The 16,786-nt window shown below is 36.6% G+C and overlaps 1 protein-coding gene across 1 annotated transcript; it reads left to right on the top strand.

The window, feature by feature from the left end:
* The first annotated feature begins 10,711 nt into the window (after positions 1-10,711).
* lratd2b (LRAT domain containing 2b) lies at positions 10,712-14,800 on the top strand. Its single transcript, XM_066690870.1, has 2 exons — positions 10,712-10,900; positions 11,065-14,800. The coding sequence occupies exon 2, from the start codon at positions 11,267-11,269 to the stop codon at positions 12,083-12,085; it is 819 nt and encodes a 272-aa protein (XP_066546967.1). The 5' UTR covers positions 10,712-10,900; positions 11,065-11,266; the 3' UTR covers positions 12,086-14,800.
* Positions 14,801-16,786: the final 1,986 nt, after the last annotated feature.

Here is a 16,786-nt window from a genome sequence, read left to right as displayed (position 1 = left end):
AACACCATCCCCACCGTCAAACATGGAGGTGGAAACATTATGCTTTGGGGGTGTTTTTCTGCTAAGGGGACAGGACAACTGCACCGCATCAAAGGGACGATGGACAGGGCCATGTACTGTCAAATCTTGGGTGAGAACCTCCTTCCCTCACCCAGGGCATTGAAAATGGGTCGTGGATGGGTATTCCAGCATGACAATGACCCAAAACACACAGCCAAGGCAACAAAGGAGTGGCTGAAGAAGAAGCACATTAAGGTCCTGGAGTGGCCTAGCCAGTCTCCAGACCTTAATCCCATAGAAAATCTGTGGAGGGAGTTGAAGGTTCGAGTTGCCAAACGTCAGCCTCGAAACCTTAATGACTTGGAGAGGATCTGCAAAGAGGAGTGGGACAAAATCCCTCCTGAGATGTGTGCAAACCTAGTGGCCAACTACAAGAAACGTCTGACCTCTGTGATTGCCAACAAGGGTTTTGCCACCAAGTACTAAGTCGAAGGGGTCAAATACTTATTTACCTCATTAACATGCAAATCAATGTATAACTTTTTTTAAATGCGTTTTTCTGGATTTTTTTGTTGTTCTTCTGTCTGTCACTGTTGAAATACACCTACCATTAAAATTATAGACTGATCATTTCTTTGTCAGTGGGCAAACGTACAAAATCAACAGGGGATCAAATACTTTTTTCCCTCACTGTAGATACAGACACAGATAGACAAAGACTGACAGATAGAAACAGATAGATCGGTACAGACAGATAGATAGATACAGATAGGTTCTAAAATAAATATGGAATAAATTCAAAAAAACGATTAAACCATTGAAACCATAAAACAGTAAATAAATACAACCCCCATACTATACACAATTCAACAAGAGAACCTAACAACCAGTTAATTTCTTGTTAGATTTTTTTAACCAGCTTTAAACATGGTGGCAGTGATATGTTTTCAAGAACCCTGACATAGTTATCGTAAACGCTCAAGAAAATAAAGAAGTACGGAAGGGACTAAGTTCAACGTGTTCAAAGCCAATAATATGTACTTGTTGTGGGAGTGGACTAAAGGACATGAAGAGGCTTTACTGTTTGGAATAGAGAGGTTTCATCAGTTCACATATGGATGCACAGTAGAAGTACAATCTGGAGAGTATAATGAAGAAAGCCCTCCTTAGTGCACCCAAAAGACTACAGCAGATGTAACTGAGGCTGCAGAGGTATGAAGTTAGACTCCAGTACTACCCATCAAGACATTTACTGCTGGCAGACATGCTTAGCAGGGCATACTTATCAGAGTCTAGTTTGAAACATCCAGGCGAGATGGAAATTGACTAATGGTCCACTACTTGCCCATCTCTGACGAGAGCCTAAAGGCCATACAAGCAACAGAGCAGGACAATGATTTGCAGGAATTAAAGAAGGTGATCCTACAAGTGTGGCAGCAGCAGTGTTTTTCCATAGCAGAGATGAACTAAGTGTACAAAATGGAATTGTCTTCAGGGTGAGCGTGTATTTATACCAGCAGTTGCATGTATCATGCAAAGAGTCCACTCTTCACACATTGGAGTAGAGGGATGCTTGAGAAGATCACACAAGAGTATCTATTGGCCAGGCATGAATGTGCAGCTGAATGAAGCTCCATGCAGACCATGAGAAATGGTGGGAACATCTGTTTTTCTCGATGAAATGGACTATATGATCACCATAATTTATTTAACTTTTGGGAAGTGGATTTCCTGGAGGACACGAAATCTAGGAAAATTGTACTGAAGCTTAAAGCACATTTTGCAAGATATGGGATTCCGGACACACTACACTCTGACAATGGACTACAATACACAGCAGAGGAGTTCAAAGAGTTCAGCAAAAATGGGACTTCAAACATAAAACATCGTCTCCTGGGTATCTGCAGAGTAACGGAAAAGCCGAATCAGCAGTGAGGCTAATTGCTAAAGCAAAAAAATCTGGGTCTGTTCCATCCATATCTGGCTATGTTGGACCACCGAAACACCCCCTCTCAGGGTTTAGACTGTAGTCCAGTACAAAGCCTAATGGGCAGGCGAACGAAAACCCTGTTGTTAATGAGTGAACAGTTACTAAGGCCTGAGGTGACCAGGCAGAATAGAATTGTAGAAGAACACTTAGTAGACCCACACACCTAATAGACTCTGTTTGAATGCAGTTTATGTGCTTTTTTTCCTTTTTTTTGTGTTTAGATTTTTTGTTGTTTGTGCCAGATTACAAGTGAAAAGAGAGCTGACAGTGTTTAGTTTCCTGTGGGGGTGAACATGGGGCACCACTGTAGACGGCAAAAGAGCCCGACGGGCTGTAACGAGACAGACAGCATAAAGAGCTGCATAATAAAAATTAGTTATTTTGTTTACCTTTGTGTGTTGGTGAGCTTATTATGCAGGGAAACATAACCGGCTTTAAACATGGTTGCAGTGGTATGTTTTCAATAACCCTGACATAGTTAGGATTTGCAACAAAGTACTGAAACTCACAATTTAATTTATGATTATTTTAGTTTCTCCAAATACCTTTGAGCCCCTAAAATTGGGGGGACCACATATACAAATGGGTGTAATTCCAACACCGTTCACCCAATTTGGATGTAACTATCCTTAAATTAAAGATGAAAGTCTACACTCAAAGCACATATTGATTGTTTCCTTTCAAATCCATTGTGGTGGTGTACATAGCCAAAATGATGACAATTGTTCAAATATTTATGGACGTAACTGTACATATGCTGGTAAGCTTACATAATAGTTGAATATTCTCTACATATTAAGATAATTGGCCTTATCATACCTGTGACTATACACCCCACTTTGTATGAACCTTCAGTAATCCTATGGACATGGATGACACATAACAAAGTAGCAGTGCTGGCCAAAATTTACACAGGAGGAGGTTCAAGTGCTGCCTGAGCAGTATGTTGCCCATGATGACATCCTGAGCAACCATAAGGCAGCTCAGACGACCTATGAGAGATACAACTAATACATTTATACATTTTTTAATTTTATAATTTTATAATTTAATTTCACAAAAATATTTTTCACATTCAAAGTGCTGTGTGTGTGGTGTTAATCAAAGGGAGGTAATCCCAATTAAATACATTTTAATTTCAGATTGTAACATAACAAAATGTGAAAAAGTCCTTGGGGGGTGAATACTTATGCAATCCACATATGATCCTGTGTTATGTTATTGTCAATATCATGATCGATTGGCAAAAGAAAAAAAAAAAAGAAATAATTGCATTCTGCAAACTTAACTGTGTCCATTGTGGGTGCTTCATGATTCCTGCCATAGACTTTGCGTGGGGAACCTGTAAGGGTGAGATTGAAGTCCTCTTTCAGTAAAACTGGGGTGGCATAATCATAAAGCAAGGGGTAGAGTGTCATTGTCAGCTATGTCAAGTGCACAATCATTGTCCTATGACAAGATATGGACAGGACAGGAATTGTAAGGTACATCTATTATGTCTGTGCACCTAAGCAAACATTCTAGGTAAGGAATCTGATTATGTCTGTGTGGCAACAGGATCTTTCTTATTCATCACTTTCTTATTTTTATTCTTGTTTCCTGTAAAGCTACTAGTCTTACAGTTTTGAAGCTATTGACATAAAACTTCACAGTTTGAGAGCTATGGGATATGTGAGGTGTGACAGATCAGGAGTTATCCAGGAATATCCGAGTCCTCTTGAAAGTACAATATAACACAGCTCTGACTGTGTGTACCTAGCTTAACTTGACACATGAATTGGATTTTCATTGCAAACTGACTGAGAAGCTAGTATATTTATATGAATGTAGGTGCTCTATTCGCTATCCCCTTTGCTTTATGCTAAAGTATTGTTTCAAATGGAAGCAAACACATTGGACATCATGTGTCATTTTTTTCTGTTACTGTCTGCAGTTATCATAGAGAAATATGTATAACTCTTCATAACAGAAGCGTATTAAAACATATTTGTAATTACCAGGATATACAACTTTCACATTGAAAGACTTTCAAGAATCACTGAATTATATAAATACAAATAGAACTGTTGGTTTTATGAGCCATTATAATCCTGTAAATGTAATTATTTTTCTTCAACACTTTTGAACACTATGTAAGGGGTTATGCAGTTCTGCATCTCCTTCAGATTGTAAATTAAAAAAACACCACATTTAGAGTGTCAAGAAAGGTTTATGTATATAGACTACAGTCATAATTTAATAATTAAAATGTATTTTATCTCTATACACAAACCTTTCTTTAAAATTGAATCTTGTTACAACCATTACTTTGGTAGTCCTCTTTGGCACTAGGGATTTGCAATATACTCAAAAAGAGTAATGTTACCATAATATTCCTATAAATAGTCCACTACACCAAACAATGCATTGAGGCTCTGAATCAAGTGTAATAGGTAGTATGCATTACTAATCAAGTCTTAATGAGCCCTTATTAAGGTTTTGCCCTTCAAACAAAACATACATTTTACTCAACACTAGGGTTGCCGAATAACCTGTTTGTCAAATAATTTTGTCATTCTCAATATATTTCTTGCTTTATTTTAAACATGTTGTTTGAATCTCATTATAAATACATACACTCACCTAAAGGATTATTAGGAACACCTGTTCAATTTCTCATTAATGCAATTATCTAACCAACCAATCACATGGCAGTTGCTTCAATGCATTTAGGGGTGTGGTCCTGGTCAAGACAATCTCCTGAACTCCAAACTGAATGTCTGAATGGGAAAGAAAGGTGATTTAAGCAATTTTGAGCATGGCATGGTTGTTGGTGCCAGACGGGCCGGTCTGAGTATTTCACAATCTGCTCAGTTACTGGGATTTTCATGCACAACCATTTCTAGGGTTTACAAAGAATGGTGTGAAAAGGGAAAAACATCCAGTATGCGGCAGTCCTGTGGGCGAAAATGCCTTGTTGATGCTAGAGGTCAGAGGAGAATGGGCCGACTGATTCAAGCTGATAGAAGAGCAACTTTGACTGAAATAACCACTCCTTACAACCGAGGTATGCAGCAAAGCATTTGTGAAGCCACAACACGTACAACCTTGAGGTGGATGGGTTACAACAGCAGAAGACCCCACCGGGTACCACTCATCTCCACTACAAATAGGAAAAAGAGGCTACAATTTGCACAAGCTCACCAAAATTGGACAGTTGAAGACTGGAAAAATGTTGCCTGGTCTGATGAGTCTCGATTTCTGTTGAGACATTCAGATGGTAGAGTCAGAATTTGGCGTAAACAGAATGAGAACATGGATCCATCATGCCTTGTTACCACTGTGCAGGCTGGTGGTGGTGGTGTAATGGTGTGGGGGATGTTTTCTTGGCATACTTTAGGCCCCTTAGTGCCAATTGGGCATCATTTAAATGCCACGGCCTACCTGAGCATTGTTTCTGACCATGTCCATCCCTTTATGACCACCATGTACCCATCCTCTGATGGCTACTTCCAGCAGGATAATGCACCATGTCACAAAGGTCGAATCATTTCAAATTGGTTTCTTGAACATGACAATGAGTTCACTGTACTAAACTGGCACCCACAGTCACCAGATCTCAACCCAATAGAGCATCTTTGGGATGTGGTGGAACGGGAGCTTCGTGCCCTGGATGTGCATCCCACAAATCTCCATCAACTGCAAGATGCTATCCTATCAATATGGGCCAACATTTCTAAAGAATGCTTTCAGCACCTTGTTGAATCAATGCCACGTAGAATTAAGGCAGTTCTGAAGGCGAAAGGGGGTCAAACACAGTATTAGTATGGTGTTCCTAATAATCCTTTAGGTGAGTGTATGTCATAATTGTGAATATTTTCTGAGATTTTGTGTTCCTACTCAGACCAAGTATCCCCCCACCCCCTCATTTCAGAATCCGGGGGGGTGGGGAGGAATAAAAACAAAATTCAAATCAGAGAATGCTTCACATCGTTAGAAAGCTGAGAGTCTCAGCTTTCATGGGATACCAAATACTTGGCAAACAACAGAACAGTGAAGAGTACACATGGGATTAAAGAGAAGCACACACTTGGTGCCCTTTTAAGGGTACCAGAGGGGTTTGTCATCTTAAGGGGTTAAATATTGTTAAACAAAATGATTCCATGATTTCTTTTTTATCTCCAATTGTTTATTTGTTGTATGCTTTCATTTGCGAGTACACTGAGACATTAAACTGTGTAAACTGCGAAGAAAATGGGGTGTATAGTATCAAGTACCCATTATGAATTGACAATTATTATTTTTTTATCAATATGACTGTAAAACTGCCTGCCCATCCTAGTTGTAATTTAATTTGTTCAAAATCAATGTATTATGAAAGGTCAGTGTGGAGGCTTGTACAACTAGGTTGTTTAACATTTAGAATGATCATATTTTGTACATAATTAAGTTAATTTCCTTATTTCATTCTGACCAGTTTCAACTGTTTTCGATTTTGATTGTATTCATAAGTAAGCCATACCCAACATCTGTGGAGAGGGCACTACTGCCGGTTTAAGGAGTAACTGAGGATCATGAATAAATAGTTTATTAACTATAGGTTACTTTATAATTATAATTACTTTCATGCCTTTTGGCTCTGTCCACCGACTGGCAAGAAGTGATAAACAAAACATCATCTTTTTTTGGGCTGCAGCATCCCGCTCTCTCCATCCACGTCTACTCGGAGACGTAACCACACTCAACCTCTTGAACAAAACCTGACTCAAGTTCTCATAACTATTTCCAAGAAGACTATACTCCTGAACTGGAAAAGCAGACACAAACTTAGCATAATAACCACCAACAGTAACCAGGAAAATAAATGTCATGAAACTTTCAAGAAACAAAATTAAATAAAAAAAAAAAACTATAGGTTAATTTTACAAAAGCTATATTCACATTGAAATATGAAATTAGGTGTAGGGTGTGACCATAGGGAACACTTTTGAAAATATTCTGGTAATACGTGTTCATTTGAATTAAACAAAACACATTTAGTGTAGCACCGCCAATTGTCTGTATTAAGACCAGCCACCTGCTTATTGTAACCTATAGGAGAGGTAATCTTTACCTAAATACTGAAATATCTGCCCCACCCCCTATTTTCTCCTCTTTATCTACTTTATTTATTTACCAAACCTTTCAAATGAATTAGCAGATGTGGTGTGCAGTTTAAAAAAGCTACCAGAAGGACTTTTTGTTATTATTAAAGTAAGTATACAGAGTACTGGGTAGTGTTCACTCTTCCAGACCTAGGTGGATTGGTTATGTGCCACTAAAAGTGAGGGATATATAAATAATAGAGTAAACACCACACACCATGAAAACAAAAACGCAATATTAATTGTGTCAATTCAGTAATCATGTCCCACACACATGCATACAATAACACATACAAATATAGCTGCAAGCAGCAATGCACGAACAAAGCTGTAGAATATAACTGAGTCTTAAATATTCTAAAATAGTTCAGTACAGAACATACACTTTATGCAATTTAATCATTGCCGACATTTGATTGGCTCATGGTGGCCATCTCGTTTTATGAATCAACTTGCCTTGAACAAATCTGATGGAGTATGTAGCCAAGGACATGTGTACAGAATTTCACCTGAATCAGCCCAGCAGTTTTAGAGAAGATGCTCTTTGGCCAATCCAATATGGTGGCAAAACCATGTGACCGATCGACTTGTCTTGAACAAATCTGAATATAGGTCATAACATAACTTCATACACCAAGTTTCACATCTGCCCCAAGTGGTTTCGGAGAAGATGATTTTTGTACATTGCCCAAAATGTGTCACTTACACCAATATGGCCACCAGACCATGTGATATATGGCTTCCATATTGCATATGGCATAGTTCACCATAAACATCTATCACTGTATGAAATTTCGTGACTTTCTATAAAGCAGTTTGGTTTTTATAGGCTTTTGAAAATTAGGTTTAACCACCAATGTTGAGAGAATATTACCCAGTTAGCACAGCAGCGTTAGGCCAACATCGGCCCGACGGAACATGAGTGGTCGGACTGACACTGGAAGACGACGCTGGGCCATCCATGTTTTAACCTGAAAATGTTAATCCCCAAAAGTATCCTTTGCTCTTATCCTGTATACTGTGTTGCTCATTCCTTCGCTGTCCCTCAGTGTTTTCAGAGACTGTTCTTGATCTTATAGAAATATATTGTGGAAGAGCAGACCTGCAATCACACTTTTCGATGAGAGGTACGAATGTGGGAAGCTTGACAGAGTATTTCTAAAGTTATCTAAGTTATTTAAAAAGCTGATATCTTAAACATGTTCAACAGAAAGCTTAATTCAATAATGAATGTAATATTACATAAGTAAAGGTGCAGTAACCACTTGGAGAATTACAGATCCCAGATCAATACACAACAGAAAGACATGTAAGATCGTATATTCCAATCACTCAACAGAGGCATTATTAAGGAATAACAAGCACCAATTTTATTCACAAATAGATTAAACATTTAAAAGAATACACGACAAACGTCTGATCTGATCGAGTTCCTGAATTCTCTTTGCACTTCTGGCTCAATGAAAAACAGATAAACAAAAAATAACTGTAAACTATAAGGCATTCAATAAGCCGTATTCATTCTTAGAACTGTAATTTTAATTGTCAGAATTGACCACTTTTAAAACAGTAATGTGAATGTTCCCTTCTGTCCTGTAGCCATTCATTTACATGTTAATTCAGTGTCCTCTTACAAATACAAGCAAATAAACATCTCGTTTCTGTGGCATTTTCAGACTTCACACACAAAGCATGTAATGACACCGACTCACTGAAGAAAAATAAATTGTGAAGAAAATGTGAACACTTTTGTTTTTCACTTCTGACAAATTAGTTACACATTGAAATACATTCGCTACATAATGAATTATAGAAAATAAAAAGCCTACCACTGATATTTTGAAAATGTTATATTGAAAACAGTTAGTTAGTGTGTCTTACATACAACATGGTACTTTTAAATATTTAAAGAACAGTACATTTACATATTTTAATAGTCGTCAAAGTGAACAGCGCCCTCTTCGGTCTGACGTCATTTGGTCTCGAGGAAGAACGCTCGATCGCTTTCAAATAATGAAGCTGGGAACATTTGTGACAGTATGAGATATAACTATTATGATTATTATTCATACGTATGATATTTTAAAGTTATATAGGTCAATGTATTAAAACAAGTTTCATTGATATCGTATCTGTCGGCATTTAGTCGGACATGATCCATCTCTATGCCAACCATATTGACATCGGCTATACGTCACCCCTCGACCGCAACTGTCGTCCAAACATAACAACCATATGGACGTCGGCCCAACATCCTGTGCTATCTGGGTTACATTGTCCCCCCAATAATGTGTGTACGGCTTCATAGGTGTAGGGGACACGTCCCCAATTCTGAAACCAAACCTACTGGATACACACAAAGACTTCCTAAATAAAGGTATATATAAAATGTAATTATCTAAAATAAAGTAGTAGTAGTAGTAAAATAAAAATAAAAAGTGTTTTGCATACCGCTAATCGACTTGTCCTCTAGTGAGTCAAAGCCATAAGCCAACCCCCAACAAGAATAAAAACACCGCCTCTGAAAAACTGGAAAGGAAACACAGGGGCCACGTTCGTGTAGCATGGATTTCCGCAGTTCTGCACGGATCTGCGCTGCTGCACCAATGAGATCTGCGCAGAACTGCGGAAATCTGCACTTCACGAACACGACCAGTGACTTCGAAACACCGGCAAAACTGTACTGTTTCAGGTAGGTGACACAGAGTCACCAGTTGCTTAGTTTTTACAGTGTTGATATCATCCATCCATCCATCCATCCATCCATGTTCAAAACCGCTTATCCATGTGGGTATGTTGATATCATGTATATGTAAATAATAGTGAGTCTGCAATATGTCTACATTGTTCTTAGTATACCAGACACAGCTGCAGTTGATGGCTGTTGAACACAAAATGTATATAATTTGTCTCAGGACATTTCTCATGGTGTCTTAAGACATAAGAACATAAGAAAGTTTACAAACGAAAGGAAACCAATTCGCCCCATCGTGCTCGTTTGGTGTCCATTAATAACTAAGTGATCCAAGGATCCTATCCAGAATATTTGTAAATGTTCCCAAATAATTAGATGGCTATATGTATAAGAGCGTTGAAGCACATGTCTGATAAAATGTATTGACACAAAATCTTAACATAGAATGTAAAATAAATTAAATAGCGTGATTTGAAAAGTTATTAATAATGAATACATGTATTTAAAAAAAATAACAGACTGGAAATAATTGTAAACAAATATTTTAATAACATCCAGCAAGTAGACATGTACCGAAAACATGAAAACAATCAACAATAATCCAAAACCTTTACACAATATGGTGTGGTATTCTATTGAAAAATACATGCATTTTTTTCAAATAACTCACAGCATGAAGAAAATATGTTCATTAAGCAAACTTCATTATGGTTTAGATAGTAAATAGAAATACACGTGTTGTGTATTTTGTACATAAGTACATACTACTAAATATAATAATATCAACATTTGGCTTATCGTATAAAACTCTTTTGAGCTTCCGTGTTGGAGAAAAATAAAGCTTGTACTGTTCCTTTAAATGCTGAACAGTGTGTGTTACTGATGCAGTGGGTTTCGCTCAGATCTGCTTTGGGAGCCACAGTTGCACAGCCTGAGCTCTGTTGTACCTGTTAGCCTGCCCGAATAATTGATAAGTGAGGTAGATACAAAACAAAATACTAGTGAAAAAGAGAAACGTTTGACATTCTGCATCTCTCCTTTTGTGATATAACGCCTTTCAATTTCGGATATAAGTATTATTAACTGCCCAAGGTAAGTTAAAACCCCGGTTAAGTTTATTGTGATTTCGTAACTTTGTGCCAGGTGTAATTTACCTGGCCGGCGCATACTACATTAGGCCTCAAAACTAAAACGCAAAATAAAATCCTGTATGTTATTTCATATTTAATATTTATTTTGACTGTCTTCTTTGACAGACTAAATAGCTTCTCCTAGGAAAGACGACGCTTTAAGACAACCCTGATGACTGATTTTCGTGAAGATGGATTGGAACCCCGTCGCAACGTGGGATTAGTTTTGTCCAGGTCGTATTACGTGTTGCTTGTTCGGTAGCTGCTGTTCCCCTGCCATAACAGGTGGATTATCTGGTATTGTAAATCGTGTGTGTGTGGCAGCGGCATGGGGAACCAGGTTGAAAAACTGACTCATTTAAGTTATGCAGAAGTTCCGACAGCGGATCCGAACGGGCTGGAAACAGAAGATGGCCCTCGGATTGGAGTGTCCTATATATTTTCTACCGACGACGACGAATTGGATGATAATATTATTGGAACAGACAAGGATCCGAATCAGGAAGAGAAGCAGTATGACAACAGAAACGAACTAGAGTGTGCAATTTTCTACAGGGACGAGTGTGTTTATGACAAGAACACTAAAACAGGAGACGTGAGTACTTATTCTCCAGAGAATTTGTTGAACAAGTGCAAACCGGGCGATTTGGTTGAGTTCGTGGCGACTAACCAGTATCCACATTGGGCTGTATATGTAGGAGACTTTCAGGTCGTTCATTTGCACAGGGCTGAGATCAAGAATGATTTTTTGACCGATGCAAGTCGAGGAAAAAGATGTAGGATTGTTAACGACTTATACAAATTTAAAGCCCTAAGTCCTGATATGGTGGTGCAGAACGCCATGGAACAGGTGGGAGCAAAAGACAGAGAGCTAAGTTGGAGGAACTCAGAGTGTTTTGCTGCTTGGTGCAAATTTGGTAGGAGGGAGTTCAAAATTGGAGGGGAGATACGAATTGGTAAGCAACCTTACAGATTGAAAATACAGCTATCTGACAAAAAAAGCCACATGTTGGAGTTTCAGAGTTTAGAAGACTTGATCATGGAAAAGAGGAGAAACGATCAGATCGGAAAGACCGCCGTGGTCCAGGAACTAGCAAACCATCTGAACTGCGAGGAGGAAATCAGGACCGATGATAATGCTAAATAATGAAGTAATTCAGAAGTCTGGCAAATAATAAACCATTGCCTGGTCACTTACTATTTGTTTTTTCTAAATGACACTTGGAAAGAAATGTTCATAAGTTTTGATACGGAATTAACTAATGTTGCACTCTGTTTTATTCAACCAAAATGTACTTAGCTTGTGTACAACCCAGGCATTGATGTATAAAGTTAGAATTAAATATTCACTGTACTGTTAATAGTGACATATTGTACATGATCCCGCCTTAACAATTTAGCGCACGGATATTAAACACTTCAGGCCATTTAATGAAATGTGCAATTATATATATAAAAAGTGTATTTCGAAAATTTGAAGTCAATATCCCAATTAATACGTATATAGGCTTACTATTATCCCTTTAAGTAAATTGACGTTTTCAGAATAGATATAAATTGCCTGCTGAAAGCTGCTTAAACGGCCAAGACATTACTGCCTTTTTAATTCACATATGTGACAGATATTAAAATCATATATGTAAAATGGTTGTGCTATTTAGTGTACACTAAGTTAAATAAATATAATTATGACACATAAAAGCACTAGTAGAAGGATACATATTTGAAATACCTTATCTTAAGCTAGTTGTTACAGATTTTCAAGTAAATCTAAGCAACTTTTAATACTATATTTTATAAGTAACCTTTTGATTTGTAATCGTATTCTGAGTAACATTTTTGGAAAAACGTCCTACCCCCTTCTTGTTATAATCCTATTGTAAACATAATTAATCGTCGAGCGTCAGAAGTTTATTTCCAAAATATAAATTACATTATACATTATTGTACTTATTTTGAAATAGTTATGTTTAAAAGTATGGTGTGTATACGTGTAGTTATAGCTTATGCGTCAGCCATTCATGTTATTCTGAAGGCTTGATTCGGCTTAGTAAAGCCTCATTTAGTTTTATTCTTTACGCCGTCCATGGATGTGTTTACAACGATGCCCTACAGTATTAACAACGTGACACATGACTAATAATTTAACCGTAAATTCATAACAGATTAGAAGGTATTATGCATATGAAAAATGCTACATGTATAAGCAGATACGCAGTAAGTACTGCTCTGCTTCCCATTTGTTTTTGTTTTTGTTGTAATATAAAGTGCATTAGTAAATTAAAAAAATAATAATAATGAAAATCCTTCACGTCTATCAATCTCAATTACTGTCATCTCGGTGAACATAACAGTAATTTGACAAACTAATAATTTCCTCATTTGGATAACAGCTTTCTGGGTATCAGATGTTAAATGCTAATTAAATCAATGAAAGGCCATAGTATTTCCAGGCACCAATCAATATTAATCTATAATGGAAATACTGATGTGATTGATTTATTAAAACAACAACAACAACAACTTCACATTACAAAAAAACAAACAAACAAAAAAAACTATAAATCTCTTAAGAAGTTGGTTTTACACAATGCAGTGACCTCTTTTGGTTTTTAAACTGGTTTGAGGCAAAAGTGTGTGTTGACTGATTTAATGCTGTAGTTTAAAATATTGACTTATATATGAATGAGTGTTGTAAACTCTAATTCTACATAGGCTATTCTACTATTTAAAGTGCAACTCAGTTTTCCTTTTTTGTTGTACAATTCTAAAATGAAATAAGAGTGTGTGCTGTTTAGGGCTGAGTCTACAGTTGTCATGGTGCCTGGCTGAATTACAAATGGAAATAATCAAGCATAATTGTACCATATCTGTTATAAGACCTAAACTCAACATAATTCAAGCATGAATTACAGCTATCAATAACCAAAATGTACTATGCAAACTGCCTTTTAAAACATACATCACAAATTACACAAGTTTGATTCAAAACTATTTTTGAAAATTGTACAGAGGTTTTGAATCGTCTTATGTAAAACAAAAGCAAGAACACTTTATTTATTTATTTATTTTTCCAAACCCTATAAAGGAATACCTCAAGAATGTTACGATTGCAAAGAGTGTGAGAGTACAAAGAGACTATTAGAAGAAAATATTTTTATTAAACCCAGTTACTTACTAGGTTTGTGTAAACGGAGAAGTGAGGAGTGAGAACAATTAAGTTTGCTACCTGGCAGACAAAAGGGGTTAATGAATCACTACAAATAAATTGGTTTTAAGTTCCAACATGTAAGTTTATTGCTGCAGTGTTGTTTTCCACTGAGTTATTATTATTATTATTATTATTATTATTTTTTTTTTTTTTTTTTATTTCTTGGCAGACGCCCTTATCCAGGGTGACTTACAACATGAGTTATTTTATGTCACTGAACATTTATTTAGTTTTTTGTTCTCTTTATCTCCCCTTGTGGTGTTGTTAAATATTACTGTTATGTGGTTTTGGAGACAGTTTTCTTTACTGTCAAAATCCTCTCAATGCCTTAATTGTCCATGTTCCTTTACTATAGGTCATTTCTTATTTCTCTCTTGTATATTTTTGGTCTTTTTCATCATCATACTTCGTAAAAAGTAAAATAATTGGCAATTTTCCAAAATTTTAATATAGAATCTTATGGGACATACAAAAAAAAACACAAAAACCAATTCATGCCAGGTTAGTACATTTTGATGTTAAATTATGTGTTGGGTTATTCACTAAATCACTAATCTCACTTCATTTTGTTTGTGTGACATTGCATTTACTTATTGGAATGGAATGAATAGTTTAAGAATCAATAAAAGACAACTTGCTGGCAATAATTAATTCATTGTGGTTCTGCTGTCTACCTACTTTAATGACCCCACAAAATGGCTTCTGGGGGCTCCCAAGTGGAGTTAAATAAATATTTTATTGTAAGTTATTATGTATCTGCAGGAGAAAGTGAGCTAGTCTCGATTTCCCCTCTGTACCACTGATTACTTTTTCTGGGAGTTCACAGGTAGTGACACACAGTTAGCTGAGCACTGCAAAGGGAAGGCAGGTGAAAACTAGTTGGGAATAATTCAATTTTGGGTGATCTGATACAGAATGACCCTTGTCTCAAGCTCTTTTAAATTGATTAATATTCCAAAGTTTGCTTATAGAAGGTTTGAAGCAACTCTAACACCATCACATGTGTTTCAGTAGTTTAATAATTTTCACTCCAGAAATGTGTACAGCCGATCAGTACAGCCCCTCAATTTGAATATTCAAATTTACACTGTGATATCTTTGACATAATGCTCATGAAGGCTGCTTGGAGCATTCTGTTTCTAATACTCTTCCTGAGAAGAGAAGATGCATCTTCCTTCTGTTTACATCTCTTACAGATGGGTTGCAGGGTATAACTGGTTTAAGGGATGACAGATGAGGCCTAACTAGTGTGTTGTAAATTATTTCCTTGTTTTAAATTCAACACTTTTGACAATATACCCTAGCATTTCATTTGCATTTTTTATTGATTCCACACATTGTTTTCTCATCCGTTACTTCATCCAATTCTCTTCCTCCCATAGTGTAATTATAGTGGACATTTGTATTTTTTCTTTAATGCTAATTAAACTAGTTTTTGAAAAGAAATCTGTATTTCATATTACCTATTAATGCTATGGAGTTATTAATACTACAGAGTTTTGTACATTTATGTTTTTATTTAATACAAAAATAGAATGTAATTATGATGACTAATGACTGTTTTTATGACAAGCATTAGGAAGAATTATACTTGCTTTGCTGTAATTCATAAGAACAGAATATCCTTAAAATAAATTGATTTTATACATGTATGCATAAGCTCACACACATAATTCTCTTCCTTGGGATTTATGGGTTAGCACTGAATTAACCAGGTCTCTTTAGAAATGTCTCTACTGAATTTCAATATTATATTTCAACAGTTTTCTAATTTATGTCTCCACAATGATTAATGTCCATTTGTATTTTATTTTTAGGAATGAATGAGTATAATACCAGGTGTTACTAATACCCTGTTTCCACTGTCCACGCTTAGGTGCACCTCTGCCTGTCCGCGCTGCACCGCACCAAACCTGCATTTTCGTTAGGTACAGCTGCCATAGGGAGTGAATGTGAGGCACCAAAAGGTCAAACAGCATTGTGGTGCACTCGGCATTCTGGGACTAAGTGGTGGCAGTAGCATTTGGTTTGAAAACCTGGAGATTGAAAGAAGCCTTGTTGTTTGATCCTGTATGGCAGTTTCCAACCATGCATTAATAAATGCTCTAATTGTATCATCTTCCCAAGGTAAACACACACATTCTTTATTTGGGAAAAGCTTGGGACTTAGTTGCGGGTGCACCTGTACCTCCTGAAACTATTTTGGGTGGAGGCGGATGTACACCTGAGCAACAGTGGAAACACTTGGACACAACTGGAAAGGCTGCAGTGTACCTAAATGTGGAAAGTGGAAAAGGTGCATTAGTCTCTTCTTGTGTTTCATATATCATTCACTATTACATATTGTAACTTTTAAAAGTCATGTTTACTTTATTTTTCTGAATTTAGGGTACATATTTTCATTTATTGTGGTTAAAACACAAACACCTTCATGGTCTTTTTATGCCTTTCTGTTTAAACTTTGAATATTCTTCCTTATTATTCCTTTATATCTCATCTGTGTACTTCTCCATGCCCATCATTACTAATATTTATCATCTTTGATCAGAATGCCCAAATAAATTCTGAACTTATACATTGGTTTACAATTTGTGTCAATATGAGTGCAAGTAATTATGTAAATTAATCCTAGATAAA

Source organism: Amia ocellicauda, chromosome 18, assembly GCF_036373705.1.
Source record: "Amia ocellicauda isolate fAmiCal2 chromosome 18, fAmiCal2.hap1, whole genome shotgun sequence".
In the NCBI taxonomy this organism is placed as follows: domain Eukaryota; kingdom Metazoa; phylum Chordata; class Actinopteri; order Amiiformes; family Amiidae; genus Amia; species Amia ocellicauda.
Note: the sequence above shows the minus strand (reverse complement) of the source record. Positions and strands in the feature narration are given on the sequence as shown.

Bases quoted from the DNA above. Each gene is read 5' to 3' on its own strand.
- lratd2b (XM_066690870.1), top strand. From the start codon at position 11,267: ATGGGGAACCAGGTTGAAAAACTGACTCATTTAAGTTATGCAGAAGTT.